Source organism: Heliangelus exortis, chromosome 13 (assembly GCF_036169615.1).
Source record: "Heliangelus exortis chromosome 13, bHelExo1.hap1, whole genome shotgun sequence".
NCBI lineage: Eukaryota > Metazoa > Chordata > Aves > Apodiformes > Trochilidae > Heliangelus > Heliangelus exortis.
Window position 1 is genome coordinate 2,002,370 of NC_092434.1, and position 25,221 is coordinate 2,027,590.

The window sequence follows — 25,221 nt, forward strand, 5'->3', positions numbered from 1 at the left end:
TTCAGGCTTTGCACGTTGAAGGTACTTTTGTAAAATGCAGGTTTACCTTCTCTCCACAAATGTTGCTTTTTCCCACAAGTTTTGCAGCTTCAGATGCAGAGAGCACAAATTATGTGGCCTGGGAAGCAGCAGTTTGGGTCACGTTCAGCAGAACTGACCCAGCAAGGGTGAGGATGAGGAGGAACCAAGGTGTACAAAGGAGGGAAAGGATGAAGAGGTTGTAAGTAGTTTATTTCCCATTTGCACAAATTCTTTGGTGCTTTCCCTGGGTATAATATGGCACTTTTGTGCCTCTGTTTCTTGTATTTTTAAGCAGGTTACTGATTTGATTATATTTGTGTGTCACAAGAGTTAGGCTGTGCTTTATTTACATATTTTTTTTAAGAGCTTCTTTACTCTCCAAATGAAACAGACACTGCAGATGGGTTCTGCTAATTTATCTCCTTTCTGGTGCCTCATTTCACTTCTAGTAGATCTGTCAGGTTGTTTCATGAAGTGTTTCTGAAGTCTTGGACTGCTGCAGTGGCAACAGAGAATTCATTTGTGGACTTCTTTGTGCCTACCCTGCGTGGGAGTGTTGTGTTTCTGACTCTTCTCACTTCTTTTTCTTGGCACTGCCTTCATGTGTGGGTGTGTTCAATGCTATTGCTGAAAGAAAAGTGGCCTGGGAGGTTTAGAAAGACAGAATTTGGACTGCCAAATGATTCTTGAATCTCTTTAATAACACTAAAATTAACTTGACCAGTCCTGGATGAGTTATAAACAGAGTAATAGTTGGATTCATGCTGTGTACTTTGTGGTTGAATAGGGATGTGGGAATGTTAATTGGTTATTTTTTAATTTTTGCTTGTGTCACTTCCTCAGTCTTTTTGTGTGTGTGTGTGTTCCAAATTTCTTTCTGGAGAAATCCTGTAATTCAACTTGTGCAGCATTTCCTGGCTCTGTTACAGCAGTGGGCATCACCCTGTAGTACACATGGGAGAAGAGCCAGTGGGCACCAAAGCAATCACAGTCTCAGCTGCTTAATAACAGCAGAGAAACTTCTGCACTTTCTCTTGTTACTATTGTGCAGAATAAAGCTAAAATAACATCTAGATTCAATGATAATAAATGGATAACCTTGAGAGAATTAAGACTTTATTACCTGAAGTCCATGTTGTTCTGGCAAAGCAGTTCTGGGATCTTGCCAGAGAGCCAAAATCTTTTTAAATTATGCTTTTGAGCACCTCTCATTAACAAATTCATGATTCCAATAAAGCAGAAATCAAGTCAAATAGTTGCTTCCAAGATATTTTTGCATATTTGCATATTTTTTGAATATTTCTTTGCTTTGGGGTTTTGCTATAAGGAAGCCAGAAAGATTTTTCCAATCAATCTACTCCAGCCCTCAATCAGACCACTGGCAAGACAGTTAATTCTTGCTGTAAGCCTTCACCAGATTAGCTAAATCCTGGAGGCTGAGGCTGATATCTTCTTGTTCCTGGGCAATTTTATTTTCTTCCATCAGATAAGCTCTTAGATTTTTAATTACATGTCTCTTCACAGCTGTAAGTGATTCTTTTTTATGGAAAATAAATCCCTCAGGTGTTTGCATCAGAGAAATCAGTAGAGAAACTTGAAAACTTGGTTTTGAATAAAAGAAAAAAAAAAAAAGCAAACTGTCCATATGAAATATAATATGGAATTTATTTCCCTCACAGATTTATTTATTTTTTTTAACATTAACGAGTATAATGTACATTTAATTTATAGAAAAAGTAATGTAATCTACATGATGGAGGAACTGGAAGCAATGTTTGGTAAGCAGAGAGCATCTGTCAGGCAGCAGGAATGCTTGCAGTGGGACCTGGTTTCCAGATACAACCTTTTCAAGTCTTAAGTTATCAGCATATAATGTCAGAACAAGTTCATCACAGGCAGTAGAAGAATAAAACCCTGTGCCCTAAAGTGAAATTCAACCTCCAGTGGTTTCCAGATCTCTCTTGTGCTCTAAAATCTCTCCCTAAGAGCTGAAATGCAAAGTATTCCCCTTTTTGGTGAGGTTCAGATGCTCATCCCAACTTCTCTTCCCAGCAGTAAGGTTGCATTTCCATAGCATCCTCCATCTGAGGATCTCAAAATGCTCCCCAAGCATTAGTGAAATAAAACTCCCCAAGTCAGGGCTGGGCACCCCCAACCATCTCATTTTTGCTGTGTTTGAGGATGCACATGGGGAAAAGAGATTTATATGATGCAGCAGAACTAAGACTCTTGTGTCCTGCTGCTCACCACGGCCTCTTGTGCCCCTCGAGGGAACTCACTGGACTTCAGTGCAGATAAGTTTTCCATAAGTGCTTTCTAATAAAGTTCAATTTATGCAAAATCAACACCATAAGACACTTGACTGCACTTCAAGAAAAGTTTGAGGTTGTATAGTCCTCTATTGGGATAACTTTAAATTCTTTTAACATATTTATTAGTTGGTTACCTACTGCTGGTTAAGTTTTGCATTAATCCCTCATTTGCTTCTCCCCAGTAAAAGGAGGGGAGAAAGAAAGCAGTAACTTGATAAATCAACACCTGGAGCTTCCTGACAGGTGGGTTTTTTTTTCTAATATTTTTTTCTCTGGGTTTTATCAGAATCAGCAGCCACAGCCTGATGCAGAGCACCTTGCTACTGTCCTGGAGTTGCCTTAGGCATGCACACAAAGGAGATGATGCATTGACTCCCAGCTGGACTCCAGATATACTGGAAATTTTGGAAAAATAACCATTCCTGATCACAAGTAATAACTGACAAGCAATTAAATGCTGGGCTATGTGGATTCCACACCCATGTGGAATCAAAAAACATTGCTTATTATGGAGATGCTGCTTATTATGGAGGTGCTGTTCCTAAAGCTTAATGGGCAGGAGGAGAAAAGGGAGTGTAACTAAACTTTTAGTGGGAATAGGCTGATAATTCAAATACAATTACCAGGGAAGGCTTTTGGGTTTATGCAGATGGTGGCAAAAGGCTTTAAAAAGGGACACGGTGACAGCAAGTGAGGTGATGAGTGAATGCAATCAGAAGCCCTGCCCCAAAGAGCTTCGAGTCTTGGTCCTGCTGCTGAAAAGAGCATTAACCCAAATAAATCACTTGTGAAAGGAGGGTGCTGGTGGTGGGAAGACCCCTGGTGAGGCTCCTGCTGAAGTCTGCTGGGACCTGGTGGTCAACTTGGCCGGGAAATGGGGTGCCCGACCGATGCTGCAGGCAGGGGGTTGCTGTGCTTTGCCTCTGCAAAAGAAAGGGGCCTGTTTCACTTTCTGCCCAGTTTTCATTCACATTGCTCCCAGCTTCTCCTTCCACCTCTCCCTATAAAATCTCCTGCTTGGGCATCACTGTCTGAGGCAAGAGCTGTGCTACGGCGTTGGGTCCTGCGCTAGAGCCTAGTTTATAGTCTTCACTGCCTGTGCTTGTAGAAGGAGATGGAAGGGATGTTTCAGGAGATGCTGTGGAAGAGAGAGAGACAAGAAATAGAGAATTAACATGGACCTGAAAATTGTTCAATAGAGCAGTGTCCCCAGAGATGCAGCAAACCAGCCTAGGAAGCAAGGAGCAGGAGCTTGGGGCTTGGGGATCCAGCCTGAATTCAGGCATTGTCAGGCATAATCTTCCTTCCTGGTTTGTGATGAGGACTGAGAAGCATGGACTAACTCCTCTCAGTGGTTTGCACTTGGGAAATGCCCCCAGCTGCTTTTCAGTCCTTCCTCTCCTTGTTGGAGGACTCCAACCTGCTCAGCTCTGCCTCATTTACAGAACACAGCATCTCTCTACTCTCCCTCACTTCAAGGTGAAGTTCAAATACTTCAAGGTGGCTCAAACAAACCAAAACAAAGCAAAAATAATAATAAGAAAAATAAAAGGCTAAAATACCAGATGTCAACATTTATGTGGCTGAGAAATTGCAAAACATGCTACAAGAGGTAGCTTATTGCAGCTGGGAGAAGAAGACTGTGTGTGCTATGACCACATAGCAGTGGCTGCTAAATTGCAGCTCATCTTCTACTTCTCTTTCCTCAATAACATGGTCAGCTTGCTACTACAGCAGAGAAAAGCCTGACCAGGTAGCTATTTCCTACAGAGTGGTTGGAGATGGTTTTGTGTCCAGGTCATATTGTGTTCTGGTTGACAGCAACCAAGGCATTTGCAGCTTGGAAACTCTTGCCACTAATAACTGCGTGTGCTGCTTTGTGGTATTTCCCAGAACTGCCTACATTCACAGAAATCTGCTGTCACCAAGCTGGATTTCTTTTTTTCTTATTTTTCTTCATCTCATGCTGTAAAGTGGCATCTCAAAGTCCCCCTGGATCATGCTGTTACATGACAATTCCTGCTTCTCTTTTGGAAACGTGTTTCAAGGCTGCATAATAAAGGATTCAGCAAGGAGGGCTGTGAACTCTGATTCAAACATAATCCTTCAGCACATAAATAAACCTAAAAGTCTTCTTATTGAGGGCTGCTCCTATTAAGTCCCTTAAATATATTCAAAATGGATACATACGGTCTGGAGCAGTGTGAATCACAGAGCTCATGTTGCTTGGCATGACGTGGCCTGGCAGAGGTTCCAGGTTGAGGTTGGGAGGTCCTGACTGGTACTGGAGATCAATGGTTGTTCCTGCAGTGGAAGTGGGAAAAGACATCATTCTTTGCAGAGTTACCAAGAAGCCAGATGCTCTGAGCCAAATCTCTGGGTTTTTTGGTTTTTTTTTAGAGACTTAATGGGGTTAATGTCCTGGCTCATCTTTCCTTCTTTCCTTTCTGCTCCAGCTGTCCTCTGTCTCTCAACCCTTCTCTGTCTAGGGACAACATCTCCAGCTTGCTGGGCTTTCAGCTAATGTCCAACTGCACTGTTCTTCTGCCTCTGGCTGTCTCCCAATTCCTGCTCTTATCAGGGCTGGCAATATAGTTATAACTTTTGCATATTGCTAACAAACAAAAAAAACCCCAAACATTGTTTTCTTGCAAACTGCATTGGTTTGATAGGTTGCCTATAATTCAAGTTCCCCCCTGGTGCGAAGCACCCATTTCTATAAAATTAATCCTGGGCCAGATTTTCAGAGATAAATGGCTTGGGGATTGGACTGGAATGAGAAGGACCCATGTCCAAGCTACAATTCTACCTGAGCTTTCCCCTCCCTCCTCCCAAGACCAAATTCTCTCTACCACACCCCCTCCAGAGAAGGCCACAAACCCTGTAACAACTTGGAAACCGTGCAACCTCACTGCCCTTTCTCAGCAGAGCTCCTACCTCCCAGCAGCATCTCCTGCAGCAAGCTGTCAATCCTGGCCACACCAAAAAGCTTTACAAACTGGACTTGCTCTATCATCTGCCAGGTGATGCTCTGAAGAGGGGGCAGGAGGAGGAGGATGTCACTGAACCGGCCTCGGGAGTCGTACTGCCGGTCGTTGATGTAGTCCTCTAGGTTGACCTGGACCTGGAAACGCATGTTCTTCACCTTCCCAGGCTCACTCAGGCCTTTGCAGTCTGGGAAAGGTAAAAATGAAGTTAATTCCTGGCCCACTAACCATTAAAAAAAAAAAGGGTTGCCTTGTCCCTCAGGCTCTGTAGAGGGGAAAAGATGAAACGGTGCTGATCCTCCTCAGAGTCTTCAAGTTTTCTGGCAGATTAGCATTGGGGTGCTATCATTCCCTAGCTCACATGGAACAGGGAGACAGAAGGGGAGTTTGAGGGGAATGAGTAAGAAAAATAAGAGCTTGCTACAGATGGATACTTCTGGCTGGTGTCACTAGTACAGAGGATTTAGGAGCTGAGCTGTATTTGCTCTTCCAAGTGCCTGGAATTTCCCCCTAAAAACTAGAAGTCCCAGCTACTGCTACTAAATAATCTGGTTCCTATCTGATTCAAATAACACCCCCTGTCTTGACAACTTGTCTTTAACCTGGGGTCAACCCATTTTTCATGGATCTCTTGTCCAGTCCTGCTTAATCCTCAAGCAGGTGTGCACCCTGGGCAGGGCAAAGTGCTGGGATTTACACCTTCCCACTCCTATCTCTCCTGCAGTCTAAAATTGAGATTTTGGGCTCACTGATCCATTTCCTTCACTGTACAAAGAATTCAGAAGCACCACACTCCAGAGACCATCATGCCAAGAGCCCAGATGAAGTGGTTAACAAATTATTTAACTCCACAGATGTGCCTGCTCATTAGCATGAACAAATTTCCCTTCTGTAGAGCTTCACCCTTTTTCCTTTTAGATGAAATGATGGCACCTCACTGTCACACTGATCTGTAGCTTCCCTGAGATACTGATCAGCTGAGAGGGTAATTTGTCAAACTCAATTTACCAACTCGATCCTTACTCAGGTTTGCAGCAAGCTCTTTGGCAAGCCAAAGCTCCTGATGTTTGTAAAACCCCTGTATCTTGATTTCAAATCAGCAAACGTGGCAAAAAAAAACCCCAAACTAATGGAAGCTGCCCTAATTTCCCTGTGCTAATTGATGTGGAAGAAAAAAGGGCATTGTTCTGGCCTTGGAATTGTTCCTCCATCTCTCTCTAAGCTGCAGGGCAATGCACACCAAAGGGACACAAGGGTTGTAGTAAGGGGTTCTGTGGGCTCACAGAAACAGGGGTGTTTTGGGGGGATCCTGGGCTGAGACAGAACTCCCCATCTTTGTGGAATGAGAACACAGCAAAGGTTCAACACAAGCTTTCATTTGCCTCTGGGTGTTTCCCAGTTCCCCACCCTGGGAGGATCAGCCCTGCCCCAGTCACCACTGGCTGCCAGCAGGATCCATTAACAAAATCCTTGGTATTTCTGGGTACTCCCAGCAGCCCAGCTCTCTGTGGTTTTTAATGCTGCTTTCTCAGCTCTGATGGATGCTCCATGCTGCTGCTCTGGCTGGATTGACTCACTTCACTTATGCATAATTCAGTCCAGATATCCATGTCTTTATCTCCTTCATTTCAGACTGATGGGCTGTCCTGAAGCCAAGCTACAGAAGAAGCAAAAAACTTCTCTAGGGTCTACAGAACCTTGCACATCACTCTGGCTGGAGTTACTACTAAATTGCTAAGTGTTCAGGAACAGGTTACCCATTACATGTCCTTGCTGCACTGTTAAGTATTGCAGGGAGAGGGGAAACCAGAGCTGCTGCCAAGGGTTTTTCCTGGTGATGGAAGAACCCCCAACTCCTTTTCAAGCCTCATGTTTGGCAAGCAGGAAGGAAGAAGGAAGCTCACCTGGGTCAAAGAAGATGATGGCTTTAAGGCAAGCATACTCATTGTCATCAATCTGGATGTCCCTCAAGGGCTTCACCAACTCATCCAAGATTCTGGTGGCCACACGAGCAATTTCCAGTTCTGGACAGTGCATTGGGATGATGAAGTCATTCCCTGGGGAAACAAGAGAAATTCCCTCTCAGATTTGCATTCTACAGACATGGTTCCATCTACAAGTTACCCCAAGTTACATTGCCAGATAATCCCAGTGCCCTTGTGCAGCAGATTTCCAGTGTGCAGCTTCACACTTGGATTCTCAGTTGAGAACCAAGCCCTGGATCTCATTCTTTGGGCCTTAATTATCTTGGCTGCACGTTTGGATGCACCCACCCTGCACAAAAAGTTTGCTCCACCTTCTGCTTTGCTTTAACCCTCTGCAATGCCCAGCATCTGTTTGCACCTGGTGTTGCATCTTTATTTTTGGTGTGGGTTTTTTCTTTATTATTTTTTTATGTTTTAAAATCCCAAGTTCTCCCTCCCTCTCTAGTACGTGGTTTACAAAATGAGTATTCTCATTTTTCCAAGAATAATCCCACCTGTTTTTTGGTGACAGAGAACTATCTGAAAAGGAAATACCTATTTGCACTGAAATTTTTTAATAGCCCTTTCTGCTAACTTTTTAAGCCCTGGTACCTAAATCCCTCCTTGCCTGTGTCCTGGAAATCTCAGCTAAAAAAACCAAGGCCATGCAGTGTGAGATGCCATTCAAATAATGTTGTTTTTTTTTTTATCTCATCCCCAATTTCATAGTTGGAAAAATCCCAGTGAATTTGCTGACATTTTACAGACCTTCCCAAGCACTTAGTCTTGAGCCAGTTGTGCAGACCCTACCCAGGGGCCCAGAGGGGATTAGAGGATACTTAGCAAGGGCTCATGTGTGTGAATTATTCAAAGCAGGAGGGTACTTCACCACTTTTACCTAATAACAGAAAATCAGTGTAGGGTATGGATCTCTTGGCTACCCCGAGGAGCAGATGTTCCCCTGCGTGGGCTCTGAGCAAGGCAACCTGGAGAGGAGAAAGCAATGATATTAGGCTTGAAAACCCAAGAGACAGAAATGATAGGTATATGGTGATGTTTCAGAAGGGCTACATGAATAGAAAAATAAATAAAAATAAAAAAAAACTTGGTTTTGAACGAAAGAGAAAGAGGGGCTTGAGTAACTTGAGTTCTTAGGGAATAAATGGCTTTTATATCCAACTCTCAGGTATAAAGGGAAATAAATAAAGGGAAAATCAGTCCTTTTTGAGTGGGTCCTCATGCATCCTGAAGTCACCAACTCTATTACACTTCAGGGGATTTTGGCTACTGGGCTAACTTTAACCAATCCTCTATCTCTATCCTGCATCCTCTATTACTCTTCCTCTGCTGCTAGGTTATTGCTCTGCATGGGGTGAGCTATGTGTTAACATCAGATTTTCCTGCTGAAATGTCCAGCTGGGAATTCCTATCAAAGGTGGTGTGTTCCCAGGGAAGAGGCATTTCCATTTTACCTGGTCGTCGAGTGGGAGCTCACAAAATGCTGGGATGTATTTTGCCCACTCAACCAGCACCAGAAGCTGCTGTTTCATGGACTCACACACATCGTTGATGGTTGCCACCTTCTTCATTGCAATATCTGCACTGTGCACTGGACTCAACGATGAATACTGAAAGAGAAAGAATCCAGGTGGTCTGGGACCTGTGCTTTTTTTCATCCTTGAGAGCAAGGATTTATGATAAATAAATTATCTGAAGGAATTAACCTCATCAGGGCACGGGGAAGGTGCTCCCTGGTGTGTTTGCAGATTTATTTTTACACTGCCCATGGAAAAGCTTCCACGAGGTGGTGCTCGGTCCCAACAGACACCCCTCCCTCCTCCTCCTCCTTCCCCAGTCTCCAGGCTGGCTCAGGAAAAAAAATCTGATTAATATTCCCGTTTCTAGCAGCAGCCAGCAGCACTGGGGCTCAGCTTCCCATCAATCACTAAAGCCAGCCAAAAGCATGGAAAGCATCCTGCCTTCCTCCCCCATGAACCTGTCTGGGGTACAAACCACCCTTTTTCAATCTCTAAATGGGGAGGGAAAGGTTAAAACAGTACTTTTTGAAAAGGAAGTGGATGCATTGCTGCATGTACTGTGCAACATCTGGACCAGATGTTTCAGTGGAGAAATGATATTTGCATAAGAATTTAAAGGGCATACAGGGAGAAATTTCGTGTGGAACACGAAATAAGAAAGAAATGGGTGTTAGTTGAAGCCCAGCAATTTCATTATCTTTAGGGTTTTTTCCCTGGTAAAGAAGTTACAAAAAAATACATCATTGACTGTGATAAGAACGTTATGTCCTGGGCAGGACAGAGTGCAGGAAATGCAATGAGATTTTAGGGGTGCAGCACCTGTCAGGTTGGGGGTAGAGGGCTTGGAATTTCAGCTTTGGAATTCCCACAACCAAATCTGCCCCTTGACAGGTCACCTTGCCTCGATAACACACCCAAATTTTTTTAATCCCTGCTTTTTGATATCTCAAAAGCATTTTCTTCCCTGCAGCTTTGTGCAAGAGCAGGGAAAAAAAAAAAACAAACCACCACCCTTGCTTGGCTTAATAAGTTTATAACCCTCTGTGGAAGAGCTGAGGGAAGTTTGGAGGGTTTTTCCCTCATCTGATACCTGCTGTGCCATGGCCTCAGCCTGGGTGAGGACACTGATGGAGAGTGAGCCATTGTCCTCATAGCTGCTCCTGCGGATGCTGATCCGGTCACGCTCGTTCTGCACGGCTGCAACGAGAGAGAGCAGGGCTGGTGACACCAGGGAACTTCTCCCACAGCCAATGCCTGCTGGTATTTGTGGTCCCCAAGCACTCCTCTCTGCCTGCAAGACCCTCAATTCTTCCTGGATGCTGGAATAGGATTAAACAGGGGCTTAGAAGAAAGTGGGGGAAGGACTTCTTATAAGGGTGTGGAGCGATAGGACATGGGGTAATTGATTCAAACTGGAAGAGGGGATGTATAGATTAGGTATCAGGAAGAAATTCTTCACTGGGAGGGTGGTGAGACCCTGGCACAGGTCCTCAGAGAAGCTGTGGCTGCCCCATCCCTGGCAGTGTCCAAGTCCAGGTTGGATGGGGCTTGGAGCACCCTGGGCTGGTGGGAGGTGTCCCTGCCCACGGCAGAGGGTGTGGAATGAGATGGATTTTAGGGTCCCTGTCAGTGATTCTGTGATTCAAAGCAGGTCCTGGGGTAGGGGAAAAGGCCACCTGAGAGGGAGAGGACCAAGCACAGGAGCAATGGAGGGAGACAAGGCCATTAGGCCAGTTAGGGGATGTTAGCTGGTCCCAGTGGGGTTGATGCAGCTTGGGGGTGTTTGGGGATTTGCTGTCGACCCTTTTCACAAGGCAATGTACCCACTCCGATGGGCTTCTGGCCTCTAATGCCCTTTTTGTCATTTCTACACTGAGGACACCTCACCTGAGCTCTGGCTACAGCAGGATGCTCTTGAGGTTGCACCAAGTCTTAAATACCTCCAGGGATGGCAATTCTTCCCTACCCTGGGCAGCCCATTCCAATGTCTGACAACCCTTCCAGTGGGGACATCCTTCCCAACATCCAATCTAAACCTCCCCTGGTGCAACTTGAGGCCACAGACAGTAGAACACATTCCCCAGAGCATAGGAAAAGGTGATGGAAAAGGCTGCTCGGATCCCCACCAGTTTAAAGGTGAAGATGGGAAGAGGAACCCTAACCTATGACTGATCTTCAGAACAGATTAACCCTTCACAGCTTTCTTTTGGAACACCTGAAAGAGGAGCATGAGCATCCAGCACTAGAAACCAGCCTGCCTGAATCCATGTCACTGCTAACACCTTTGGAAAGTCCCCATCCAATTATCTATGGGGTTTCATATCTATCTGGTTTCATATCAGCTGCCCCCCCACCTACTTCTCTGGATGTGATGGGTCTCTTTTTGCCCCTTTACAGGGAAAGGTACAAATTTTACCTTCCCAACCGAGTCACACGTTTTAGGCAAGTCCTACCTAAAATCCTGGTCCTAGTCCCTGCTGACAGACTCCTTTAGGAAGCCTCAGCCTGTTGTGTCTCCCCAGTCCTTTTATAGCACATATTTCAGTGCTTCCCTCATGCTTTGATAAGCTCAATCTTCAAGTGTAAATGGATGGCACAGACTGATTTTTTCAAGGTGATTTGGGTGTTATCGCTGCAAGTCCCCAAGATGTGATGGAATCAGATACAGAAGGGAGTTAATGTTTTACCTGCCACACAATTAATCTATTACTGTGTGGTAATTATATTGCTATATTTATTGTGCTTGTAAAAGGGAAGGGAAGGGTTAGGTCACTCATGGGGAGGCTCGAGGGGGTGTGGTGGAACTGAGGGTACTCGGATCTTAGCTTTGCACTCGATAAAGCTCAACAAATTTGCAGGGAGGAGTAAAATCCCAGGGCAGGATCCCACCGTCCCCCAGGGACTGCTATTTCCAGTAGATGCCTGGCAAAAGCTTTGCTCACTCATTTGATGTCTCTAAGCCTGTTCTCTGCTCACTGTTCCAGTTCCCAAAGCCAATAAATGCCGGGAAGGGTCCCGGCAGCCTCGCACGAGGAGACGTCAACGGGAACGAGCCCCGTGATGGGCAGAGAGGGCCTCCTGGGAATTGTCCACTGCTAGGCCATGTCCTGACTGTGGGAAGTGGGTGGGAAACCAAAAATATTCCCCCTCTGACGTCGAGGAGCCCGTTGGAGGGGCTGTGTTAGCCAGAGGAAGCCTGAGCCCTTCTGCCAGGAGCACATCAAGGATGCCGGCGAGCAGGCAGGATGCAGAGCGAGCAGGGCAGCTCTTGAGCAAACAGTGGTGTGTTTGTGGGATTGCAACAAACCCCTGTTTCCCAAACATTTTGTCCTTGCTGCTTTGCCACATAGGTGCAGAGCTACTGATGAGGAACCTCCAGGGAGCCCAATAACTACAGGCACAGGCATTGATTGGAAGGGAACAGCAGCTAACCCATGACTTTCCGTGGCAATTTAGGAGGTTAAAGCCCTGCTTGCATGGGAGTGACCATTTCTAATTAATATTCCACTAAAAACATCCTCATTTAATGCCAGTGGAGTTGAAAAATGTATTAAGAAATTACATAAAGAGAGAGCAGGAGGAGAGAAGTGCAAGTGCCCCAGCACAGTGCCAGCATGCACCAGCTCTGTTTCTGTCTCCCCTTCTGCTGCCTGATTAATTTATATGCACAAATTATTTTTCCCCAAGGTACCTCCAATTTTATAGGTGTGATATATTTTATTGGCAAATAAATCCCAATTTCACAGGCCTGATTTATGACTGTCACAAAGTGGGGAAGATCCTTTAACTTTTCCACCCATCTTTGCACTGACCTGCAATCTCAGCTTTCTGAAAGCTGGCAGAAGAGATTTGTAAACAAAAGGTATGAAACCAGATAAAGGTCCTGTGAAACACTCATATAAACTGTCCTATAAACCTGTCCAAGTCAACAAAAATAAACAACAAAAATACCCTCAAATCCTCCCACTGTGTTGTGGCCATAGGTAATCCAACAATTCTGTTTAGTTCTGTGTAAAACTAAAGGAGTTCATGTACACTCATAAGTTACCTTAAAGGGGATGGGATGTTAAATATTAACCCTTTTGGGTTTGTTTGGTTTTTTTTCCACCAGCAAACTGAATGCTGACAGCACAGTGCTGATATTTCAAAAGATTTCCAAGTTTTCAGATACTCAGTCCATGTGAGTAGATGACCTGGCTCACTTCAAATAAAAAAAATCACACCCTGATAACTTAGTCAAGGTTAAACATGATCTCAGTAAGATACTAAAAATAGTATCTGGTGCACTCTTCATTCACTGATGCTGAAGTGACCAAAAACCTGCCCAGTAGGATTGTGCAAAAAACAGAAATCAAACCTTCCAAATCAAACAGAAATCAAACAGAGATCAAACCTTCCCCTATGCAAGGAGAAAAAATCAGAGAGAATAACCAGAAGGCCTCCAAAACACTCAGACCACCATGCAGTACAGTACCAGCCTTAACCATAAAATAAGAATAAAGTAGTGAATCTCCTGTAAAAAAATTTAAAATCCTGACCATGGTGGTGTTTCAGAAGATGATCTGGGGTTTGTGCTCAAGAATGCCTTTTCCTCTCCCCTCATCTCAACGTCAATGATTGTTTACTTGTAGTCATCAAAGTGAATTCTCGATACCAAAAATGTAATTGGGTCTAAATGAGCTAATTTCTAGGAAATCTGGGGACTGGGGTTCCAACAAGACCCAAGTTTTGGCCCTTTCTTCTTCTTGCTGGTGCCAATGGAACCTGGATTCCATCTCAACGCACAATGCTGGAGACGTGGGGCTCATGGGAGGGACATTCCTGGTCCTTCTGAGTGCAGGATCAAATGCAGAGTCTACAAACCATCTAAAGGACTCTACTGATGCTTTTCTCAGCAGCTTCTGCCCCGCTGCTCCAAGCCCAGAGTGAACCTATAGCCCAACTACACTGTGCTCCCAGGACCAGCCATGCTCAGACCCTCAGCCAGGCACCTACACCACAGGTAAATATAAACCAAATAGGCCACATCATGTCATACAGCACAGGAATATTGGAAACAAATCACTCTAGATCTAAAATACCAGTTTATCAGTTAATTATGGTGGGGAAAACCAAGTTTTTCTGATCCTGCACACACAGCAGTCAAGCTGTGGGTCAGTGGGATGTCAGCAGTGGGTAATATGTGAGGGTGACAACCCTGCCAACCCCATCCCAGGTGTATTGTCACAGGCAGGCTGGGAAAAGGATCATTTCCAGCTTCTTTCCTTCTCCTGTGAATAAAGAAAGCTATTACCACACCCTGGAAAGTCTGATTCCTATTATATGGGCTGGCTGAGAAGTGGTGAGCCAAGAGCAAGAGAGCTTCAAATTCTTGTGTGCCAGTGCAGGGACAATTGGACACACTGACTGTGGATGTCACACCTGTGGTCTCCCAATGTGGACCAGTGCAAGGAAGAAAAAAATTATTTAATACTGTTATTATTGTAATATAACTAATATTGGTATCATTCTCACACTGCTTTGACCCAAATGATGGCTTCTCTTGTTCCCTTTGCAATGCTGTTTAATATTAATCTAGAACCACCCTAAAGCAAATAACCGTGTTCTTTTTGTGCACACAATTGTGCAAGAAAGTTTCTTTCACGGCCCTGCACACAGGCTTTGGATATAGCTCTGGTTAGCTAAGGTAATTTCTGCAAAGCAGTTGCTCAAGGTGCTTTAAAAATCTTCCTTACCAGACACATGAGGAGTTTGTGAGCACACAACCTGACTCTTTGCTCATCAAAATGTTTCAAGGAATGTGACTATGTGGAAGTTGCCATGAGTCATCCCCAAGTCCCCATCAATAATGAAGAGGTGAACCAAGGTTTATAATGTTCATCATAAAACCAATAATAATTGTGCTTCAACTCAAAGAATGGAGCTGATAACCAGATTTCAAGCTATGGGACTTGGTACATTGGCATTGCCTCCATCTCCAACTAGAACTGGCTTTGGTTTGCCCTTAACTACTTTGAGGGCTCTTTTTTTCCCCATCCATTCTATTTCTTCAGTTTCTCCTAAATTAAACCAGCATGCATTTTTCTTACATCCACAACCTATGCCAGATTGCAGGACACCCTTGTTCTCCAGGAAAATATGTAGTCAGAAGGCTGGAAAGGTTTTTTTTCCTCACTTTCATCTTATGAATTACCAGAAATCAGTGACAGATTTCCCTCTGGTTGCAGTAAGGGGTCTTTAACTCAGTGGTGTGGAGAGAAGCTCTCAAGTTTCTTTCTAGCTCCCTCACCCTTTAGCTGGGTGAAGAGGGCTGAAACCATCAGCCAAACACCTGCACATCGTGGGGATCTGTGATCTGTGGTGGGGTGGTCAAGTACTCAGAGTACAAAGAAAGTCTCTGCCCAGAAAGCTTGGAGTAAATCAAAAGCATCACCCATGTTCCACCACTATGCAAACACTGAATAATCAGAGCTCAGAAATGCTGTGACAGATCCTCAGGGAAGCTGCTTGTTAGGAATTAAGGCCTCAGTTAGCAGGAGTGGGTTTTTTTCTCCTGCTTCACATTAAGTACTGTAACATTTAGTATTTTGTTTAGCCCATTGGAAAGGCACATCCTGATGGTGATTGGTACCCAACAGCATTCCCCCTGCCTCTTAATACAGAAATCAACATAAAAAGCAGCAAAAGGCACCAGCTAGAAATGGATTGACCCTTCAAAGCCACTGCTAATGCTTGCTCCAAATGATGCTACACCCACCATGAGGATGGTGATGCCAAAGGGTTTGATTGACTCAAGTCCCAGCTCTGGGGACACAGGAACCATCTGCATCTGGCAGCTCTCACACCATAAGAAATGGTGTGGGGGATGCACCCTGCCCTAAGGGTTGCACCAAGTCCCACCAAATATCCCTCTGTAGTACTCAGCTTTTGGCATTGATGAGATTGAGGATGGCAGAGCCTCCCTGGGGGGATTAGGAATCACACGAGCAGGTATGTAGCAAGGGAATCATGAAATAATTAGAGGTTAAATAAACCCTGAGGAAGCCCATCCCTTTCCCAATATAAAACTATCCTGAAGAGACCCACCTCCCAGGATGGCTGTAATGGAAATTCCCATCTGATAAGATACTAAAAGGGGCTTTCAGACTCAGAAGCATCTCCCTGTGACACATGAGCATCCTCCTCTCTGGGCCAGGGCTGCCACTGCCCTCCTCCATGCAGGAAGCAGGGCCAGAGAGAGCAGGAGGCAGCCTTGGAATCTCTCTTTGCACCCACCTTCCTTCTTCATGCCAGCTCTGAAGCATTTCTTCAGCCTGCAGTACCTGCACTGGTTCCTCTTGTCTTTGTCTATCACACACTGTCGGCTGAACCTGGGAGGAGACAGGAGATAAAAGACAGAGCAACCACCTTGGCATCTGCACCCCCCTCTACCCTGAGCAGCCCCAAGTCCTCCATGAGCTCCACATTGCCTGTCAAAGGTTTGAAAGAAATGGCTTAAATCAACATTGACTTCAACCACCTCCTCATCTTCTGCATTGCTGCTCCTGCCAAGGAGGAGCAAAGTGATTTCAGACCACCCACCCGGAGAGGATTGTGATGGTTTTGGCTGTGAAAGTCTGCCTGTGACTCAAGCTGTGCTGATGCCTGCCAGTGGAGGAGCTCCACATCCCACTTTCCAACCACTGTTGGGTGTTTGGTTTTGGGGCTTGGTGGATCCAGCTTGTTAACCCTGCTTTGTGCAGAGTAATTACACCACGGACCACGAGAGCTTTTGTGTCTTAGTTCTGGGGCACGTGGCCTCCTAATTTTTATCCCTTCCAATGTGGGATTTAGGAACCTCAGTGCTGTTCAAGGGGTGGCCCACGGAGACTTGGCAGCTCTTGCCACAGTGGGTGAAGTGATGGAAGAAGAACCTGTCCCACAGAGAGGAGATGGCGTGGGTTGCTCTGGGACCAGCATCAGGTTGTAAAAGCTGAGGCACTTTCCCAGGCTGGCAAAAAGCCAAAGGTACAAAGGGCCAAAGAGTTTCCAAGGAATTCACGTCTGTGCTAAACAGCAGAGCTCCAAGTTGGGCCAGAGACAGTGCTGCTCACCAAATAAGGCTCTGCAGACAAGCAAACATTTGCTATTTCCTTGGCTTCGATGCTGTGGATCTTCCCTGGGCTGCCAAATATCACAGAGATTCATGGGGAGGGGCAACAACTCCGCTCCCAGGGAACTGGGAGCCAAAATTTCAAAGAAATCAGCAGTAGCTGTTGCCTCCTCCCGTGGGGATCCCACAGTTCCTGGGATGGGCACCAGTTGGGTGGACACTGCTGTCACCCCAGGTGCCTTTCATGGCTGCTGTGTCCTGAGGTGATAAGAACTCCAGGAGCATTTTGAACAAACGTGATGACTGGCATTGAAAAAATTTGGAACACCCTTCAGTGCTCTGGAACAGAAAGAAAACTTCCAGGTTTTAATTAGAGATAAAGGGCTGAGTGTATTCAGGGACTTTTTGTCTCTCTTCCTCCTGTGCAAAAATAAACCATTTTTCTAAGGTCAGCTGATAGCTGCTGTATATTTTATAGCCTCCTCCTCATAAAAAAATTCTCTCAAGTGAATACCTGTGTGCCAAAGTGGATGTGAATCATCCCTGGTCCATAGCAGGTTCTCAGAATGACTGTAAAATCACCAGTGATATGCCAGTGTACACAGTTTAGTAGTGATTTCAAAACAAAAAAGGAGACAATCTGAGGGAGGTGGAGGCTTCAGAAATGGCAGGTTCTTGGATGCTTGTTACTTTTGACTGGGAAAACCAAGAAACACTGAGCTTGAGATGAAACTTCTGGAGCTTTGGTCCTTTGCCACCTTGGCTTTCCTTTGCTGGGCCGTGTTAAGATTATGGTACCCACCCCAGGCAAACCTCAGGTCCATGAGTTTCCCATGGGGAAAACACTGATGGTGAACTCGTGAAATGCTCAGTGTCACAAAATAGTCTCAAGCTCCAAAGATGAGCCAGGACACAGCTCACTCCTTAGCTCCCTGTCTTCCAGCCAGCCACCAAACCAGCGGCATCCCCACCAGAACTCAAGGCATGGAAATCCAAACATTTGGGACAGGGACCCCGTGGTGCAACCTGGTCTCAAATCCAAGTTAAAAATTGCATTTAATGACTGCAGAGGGGGGAGGTACCTGCAGGAATAGACGTGGTTCTTGCGGACACTCCTCCTGAAGAAGCCTTTGCAGCCATCACAGCTGGATGCTCCGTAGTGTTTGCCGGTGGCTCGGTCCCCACAGATGGAGCAGAGGGAAGAAATGCCATTAGGGAGCAGGCTGGGGGCTGCTGCTTCAGCTGTGATGGTCTCTGTGGGCAGAGAACAGGGACCATTTGAGCTCTCTGTGATGGAAACCAAAATCATCTGAGAACAAAGCGTGGGGTTTTGGTTTTTTTTTTAAAGCGAAGCAGGCGCTGACCCAGCCCCACGCATGGGTGGGTGCATGGGATGTGTGTGTTTTGCTGGTTAAAGCTTCCAGATTGATGGTCATGTTCTCCTCAGCTTGCTGGTTTCTTTCCTTTGCTTCAGTGAACAGATTTCAAGCTGCATCACCCAATGTGCTCATGAGAATTGAACAATTACCCCTATTTTTCTTGACAGATGCAGAGAAACCCAACCTGGAGGTGAGATGAGGGATGGGGAGCCACCTCCCCAGTTAGACACGTGGAAAATGTGGTTCAAAACTGGTGCCAGAGAGGACAGTGGAGAGAACATCATTACCCTCAATAAGTAGAAAGCAGAGGTGAAACAGCAGAAGCAGGAAGGATGAGCTACATCATGCAGATGATGGAGGTGTTGGAGACAAAAGGCTCCTCTGGAGAACTCCCCTGCAGCTGGAAGACACAGACAGCAGCTCCCACAGGGTCACTTTAGTCCTAAATCTGGTTCCAGCTCCAAATTGCTCTCTGAAGAGGCTCATTGCTTTCCCCTGGGAAGCAACAGAGGGGTCCCTTCTAAATTAAGGACCTAAAATTAGGTCAGATGAATGCCCCCTGTCACGGCCTCTGTTTGCACCCCCTCATTTGGGGCAGGAATAGCTCAGCCCCTGCCTGGCCTGTGTATACATTGCTGAAAACTCCCCTTCAAACTTCTCCCTTGGCCTTAACCACCAGACTCACTGCCCTCTTAACCCCTCCTAATTTGAGGCACAGCTTGGGGCAGAGAAAAAAAAAAAAAAAAAAAAGAAAAGCGAAAAAAAAAAAAAGGAGACATTTGAGAAGAGGCAGATGACAGTGTTTACATCTCACCCAGAGCAGGAATGTTTGTGGAGCCTGTCCTGACCCAGGCACTCATTGCAGGATGGTTTTATGAATTTTTTATGAATTTATCACACCTCTGGGAGCAAGTTCTTTGCTCCAGGGGAGCCCATCCAATGCTCTGGTGAGCATCCTGTGGTGGCAGGGAAAGCTCAGCTGCTGCTGGACTGAGCAGTGACAAATCTTACAGCAAATTATTCAAAGGGGAGGAACTGGCATCTGACCTGAAGAGTTTAGAGAAAGTTTTCTGATGCATAATGGATAAAAATACCTTTGGGTAATCCACACACAACATGTGTGTGTACAGGGAGAAAGAGAAGGCTATTTTTGTGTAGGAAAACACATCAAAAGTTTAGAGTGAAAATATTTGCTATGTCACGAACATTGTAACCAAAAGCCAAAAAAAGAAGAAGAAAAAAAAAGCCAATAAAGCTTTAGTTTTTCAAAAACTGGGAAGTTTTTTAGCTAAGGTGAAGACTAAGACATTTTTGGTACTTCAGAGATGCAAAGGTCAGAGTTCCTTTCCCCCTTAAAAACTAATTTTTGATCTATATTTCACTTTCTAGTGTTTGGATGAATAAATCATAGGAGCAACATAAGAAGAAAGAATGAGAGCATCAAAACCATTCTTATGTCATAATGACAGGAACTAAGATTTACCTAATCCTAAAATCCATGTAAGATGCTCCCAGCTCTGACATTTGGTAGTGACACTTGGATCCTTTGGGAACATTGTCTGCATCAGAGGTGCTCAGTGGCAATTTGCATTATTTTCCAGTTTTTTTTTTTTTGGTTTTTTTAACATTGATTCCTAGTTTGATTTTCTTGATAATTCAGTATTAAATGTACTAGAATATTCCTGTTGCTCCACCTACTTGTTTTTGAAGGAACACATGACCATAAACACACCAAATGTGCATTTTAAAAAATTACATTAAAAAAAAAAAATAATAAAAAAAAATAATAAAAAAAAAAAGCTAAGAAGGTCAATTGTCTCTTTGCTTGACATTGTGTGGATCCCAGGCTGAGCTGAACATCCAAGGCTGGGGCCAGACTCCTTGCTAGGATTGTTCTGGACATTCATGGCTAGAAAAATCTGAAGTTTCAACCACCTTTATGAGTTATATCTAAGAGTTCAGACTGGACACTACAAACTGCCTGATTTCAGTGAGGATGCTGTGGTTTCCATTCAGAGCTGGAGCTTTACAGGATTCCTGTCCACTGCAGACTTCTTTGCTTCTTTTTTTTTTCAGTTCTATCATTGGCTTCTTCTAGAAGCATATTGTACAAGGGAATTACCTTGTCATTCATGGCTTCTTCTCTAGTCTAGCCAGAAACCCAAGCCAGTCTTGGTGCACATCATTTTCCAGCTTACAAATCCCTGGATTACACGTGCTGAGACAGAAAGAGGTCAGAATTGTGGGTTTTAGGGCATGCACACACATTCAAACTTGGTGGCCAAAGCCAGCGTTGCAAAACCTCTGCATACAAACATAGGGCTGGGTGGGGGCTGACACTGAAGCCCTGGCCATGTGCAGGTCAGTGGCTTTCTACCTCAGCTTTGAGCAAATAGAGGGGGAGTTTTTGAGAAAAAAAACCAAACAGAGCTTTGATTTTGTGTTTCCAAATCCTACAGTACCAATGACAAAGAGGCCAGCCAAAAAAAGGCCACAGCTCCTCACGTGCAGCCTGAAGGACGGTCAGGCACCATAAAAAAATATCTTTGATGGCTTTTTCATGGTCTGAAGTGGGGCAGACAGGGCTGGGAAGGTGTTTTGTCAACCAGGTGCCAAAGTTCCAAGGATCAGGGTGATGATGTTTGGGTGCTGAGAAAGGAAAAGGAGTACGGCCGTGGGAGAAAGTGCCCGGCAATGCTTGGCTAAAGAATTCATCTGATACTTCAATAATTTTCAGCACAATGTCAACTCTGACAAGAGCCTGAGGAAGTGGACATCAACAGCACATAAAACCCAAGTGAGAATCTGTTTTGTGATGCTAAGGAAAGAAAAGAAGTTTGTACCAAATGGGAAAATTTCTGCACTTGCGGTGCACGTTGTAGAAAGAAAGGATTAGCAGTGATTTCACTGGTATCCTTTTGCTGTCCTTTCTATTAAAAACAGGTCATTTTTTATACTCCTCCTCCTCTCCCATAATGGATTCTATTCTTTATTTTGAACTAATCTCCAAATATTTGGCAAATGCTGGATTCCTTCAAGGGAGAAAATCCAAAACACCTATCTAGGCAAATCTCAAAACTTCAGCAGCTTTCCAAAGCAGAAAGCTTAGCACCAGAAGTGCTAATCCACCCAAAATTTGGGTGAAATAAGAGTCCAAAGAAGGAAACAGTTGGTTTCAAGAAAGCATGACCTTATTTTAAAATATTTGAACAGTCAGTTTTATAATTGTTTGGCATTTAAGAAACAGTCCTGAGTCGACTCAAATAAAGATTGTATCCCTTCCTGTCTGTCTTTATAGAGGGCAAAATTGCCATTTGATTTAGCAGAGGAAATAATACAGACAAATCTTGTATAATAAGAGAGATATGGCTTAAAACAAGCTAGTATATTTTTTAAAATACCTAATATGAGATTATTTCTTGACTCTAACAATTTAAGATACTTCTAAACCTACAGAGTACCCGCGTGAACTCTTATTTTGAGAACTCAGCTGGTTAGCAATATTTTTCCAGGCATGGACATTTCAGGTCTTTTTTTTGCAGTTATTTTTACAAACTGTAGAAGAGGACACTTACCCAAGACAAACAAGCTAATTTCAAAACAGCAGGTTCCTGAGAGAAGTGGTTACTCATTAACAGGTAGACAAATAACACAATACCAATCTAGATAAACTTCAGAAAAAACCCAACCTGTCAGTTCCACTGTAGGAAACAACAGAGGGTTTGGTAGTTAATTTTCAAAATATTATTGAATTCTGAGGAAATTTATACCACTCTTAAAAAGTAAAAAGTTGTCCAGCAGCAAACAACCAAGAGAAACATCAGCATTAAATAACATTTCTGGAGTAGGGGGGAAATCATTTGGAAAGAATAAGAAATAAGATGCAGTCTATCTGGAGCTGGTGAAAAAAAAATATAATTAAAAAAATTTTAAAAATTGAAGATCCTTTATTAAGATAGAGCTTTTCTTGAAGTCAACTTTAAATTCAAATTTATTTGGGCCTTTAAACTTCATTTTCCTCCTGATACTCCTCCATGTCCCACAGTGATAAATCCAATCATTCCATATTGTATGATAGCATGACTGAAATGCTGAATTTTTTTTTATGAGACAGCTAAGGAGCAAATGTGAGACCCTGGAAATCCCATCTTAATTTCACTGAGTTTCTTAACAAATTAATGAAAGCTGCCAGAACTCTCTAAGAGCTTTGCTGAGGTTGGAGTCCCATTTGGTTACATTATTGGTTTCATGCTATATGACTAAAATGCTCCTTATTTTTTGCACAGTGAGCAGCTAATCACAGACAAGTTCACTTTACTTTTGACCACTCAGAACATAAATATCAGGCTGTATTTCTGTGAACAAAGCAGAAATCTTTGCATGCAAACACACACCCCTCACGGCCAAGTTCTTTGTGCTCTGTAAAGGCTTTACGACCACGTTGGTAGCCAGAAAAAAATAAAATAAAATAAGGCTAATAACAATTTAGGTATTTCTTCACAATCTAAATATGAATAAGTCATATAAGGGAACGGAACACACATTTTAAGGAAGAAATACTGGTATTAACAACTCATAAGTCACCCAGGGGGACAAACCCATGGGGCACCACGAGGAGCTCTCCCAACATTTACAATACCTTGCGGGCTCTTCGAGACCCGATGCTCAGCCCACGAAGGAAAAATACAACTCAAAATAGGACCAGCAAATGAAGGGGTCCTGTTTCAGCCCAAACACAACCACAGATGCAACAGAAGTTGACAGGTCAGCTGCTTAAACATTACCCCTTCCACCCTTTGCCCCACACCTCCTACCCGCCTTTCCTCGGAGAAGGCAGTGGAGGGGGTTATTCAAGAGGCAGCAAACAGAAAGCTCACCTGGGTTATTGGGGAGCACCCGAAGGTTGTCAAATTCCAGCATGGTGTAAGAGGAATCCAAGGAGTCAACATAATCAGGCATATCCATGTCCATGATGGGCTGACAAAGCTTCATTATTACTGTCAACAGCAAGGGAAGAGGCAAAAAAAAAAAAAAACAAACCAAAACCCAACTGGCCCCGCTGTCAATCACGGCCAAGGTTTCCTTTGCAAAGAGAGACACCCAGGTCCTCACATCAACAAATCATGACCCAGCTCTGCCCACTGTCCCCTCCCCGTGCCAGGACAGGAGGGACGGAGCCGTTCCCTCGCGCCGGCGCCGTCCCCTCCCTTCCCGGGGTGCATCTGTGCTCCCTGGCTCCTGATAACATGAGCTAGATAAGGCCCAGACTCCAACGACTTGGATTGCATCTTGGGGTCAATCCAGCCCGGTTTTATGGCCATCCCCGTGCAAACATTTTGAAAAAGGCTGTGGGGAGGTGTTGGAGTTCTCTGCCAGGAGGGCAACATGGTGGTGACACCAAGAAACACCCGTGCAGGTGTCACCTTCTTTGGCTACCACTGGGAGAAGGCCAAATGATGGCACTGGAAGCTGGTGAACAACAAATCAGTGTCCCCGTTGGGTGAAGATGGCCAAGCACTGAGACACCAACAGTTCTGCACACCAGATCACACCTTCAGTTACCACTGGAAGAGAGAAATGACCCTTCCTTACAGCCCTCTACACCAAGGTCTCTCCCTGCCTCCAAGGCAGAAGGGCCATGACTTGTCCCATCCACCACCCAGTGTTCCCATCACCTGTGTCTTCTCCCTCGTGACCCCAGGCAGCCCCAGTCTCCCAGAATTTCCCAGTGAGCTCAGCTGAGGCTGGAATTCGTTGTTAAGGAAGAAGGTTTCAAGAGGTGGCAAATGATGAAAATGGAAAAGGCTGGAAGGGCCCTGGCAGGCTGGGTGGCAGATGTGTGGTGGTTCATTTCACCCTGACCCATGCTTGTTTTTTCTGGGAAAGAACCATATTGCAGAAACACAGTTCCAGTTTTTCCCCACAGGACTGAGCTGTGTTTGGTTTGGTTGATTGTTTCGTTTTGTTTTTTTTTTTTTTAATTTACTGAGTTTTTCACAGTTCTTTCCTCATTAAGGCTCATGAGCTGTACTGCAGGTTGAAGTGGTTGTTTTATTCCTGGTTTCACCTTCCAGATGCCTTCCCTGACATTACAGTTCCCTTTCCAGTGACGTCCCTTTTGTGTCAGAGGCCCTTTCCTTTCCATGAGCTGTTCTCTGAGATCCAGTTCAACATCCTGTTGAAGCTGGAGGAAAGGAAAAGTCTTGAGAAATAGGGAGAGAATATTGCCAGAAAAGAAGCCTTGGCCAAAAGAAGAGGATTGCCAGACTGCCTGAACTCTCACTGAACCCAGGAGCTGGGTGGCCCCATGGATCCCAGTTACCTCCAAATAGCAAGAAATACACCAAAAATGAGTTTTGAAATGTCTTAGATATACTCATTTTGATTTCTTTTATATTAGTTATTTTTTTTAACGAATTTTTCCATATCCTGGGGACTTCCAGTGAACATTGCAGTGGGCTGAATCTAGATAGGCTTTTCCCCCTAGAAAGACTGGGTGCAGGAACATTTACCTTTTTTTCCTTATCATTTCTGGGGCATAAAATCATTTCATGTGCTATAGATATATTTTTTTTTTTTCCCTTCTTTCCTTTTTTTAAGAACATGCTGTAACTAGTGGTGTACAAATGACTCCTTGCTTAGATAAGACATTATGTTTTTATCCTTGGACTATGCCCCCAGACTCTCAGTAATGCCAGCATCAGCTAAGTTAGCATCTGATTACTTGTTCTTGCCTCTTACTCAACTTTAGTCTTGATTATGCCTATTAACCTGGCACATTTTTTTTGAGCTATGGGCACAATCCTGCCTCATTCTGTTGCAGCTGAGAATTCTCAGTTTTTACAATCAAAGGTGTACAGTTTGTTTTGTTGGGGGTTTTTCTGGGGGGTGGGGGGTTCTCACCATTAAAAAAGTCATCTCTGTATTC

The 25,221-nt window shown here is 44.4% G+C and overlaps 1 protein-coding gene across 3 annotated transcripts; it reads right to left on the reverse strand.

The window, feature by feature from the left end:
- Positions 1–1,667: 1,667 nt before the first annotated feature.
- Positions 1,668–23,765, reverse strand: LOC139801905 (hepatocyte nuclear factor 4-beta-like). Of its 3 annotated transcripts, XM_071756588.1 has the most exons (11): positions 23,171–23,765; positions 18,478–18,693; positions 17,997–18,168; positions 16,098–16,192; positions 9,913–10,019; positions 8,757–8,912; positions 8,183–8,270; positions 7,225–7,377; positions 5,271–5,507; positions 4,524–4,637; positions 1,668–3,471 (listed from the first exon to the last, which is right to left on the reverse strand). In XM_071756588.1, exons 1-11 carry the CDS (start codon positions 23,283–23,285, stop codon positions 3,335–3,337), a joined length of 1,590 nt encoding a protein of 529 aa, XP_071612689.1. In that variant the 5' UTR covers positions 23,286–23,765; the 3' UTR covers positions 1,668–3,334. The 3 variants fall into 3 exon arrangements, with proteins under 3 accessions (XP_071612689.1, XP_071612690.1, XP_071612691.1); XM_071756589.1 differs by lacking the exon at positions 18,478–18,693 and having other exon boundaries at positions 17,997–18,201; positions 23,171–23,760; XM_071756590.1 differs by lacking the exon at positions 18,478–18,693 and having other exon boundaries at positions 23,171–23,758.
- Between the last annotated feature and the right edge of the window lie 1,456 nt (positions 23,766–25,221).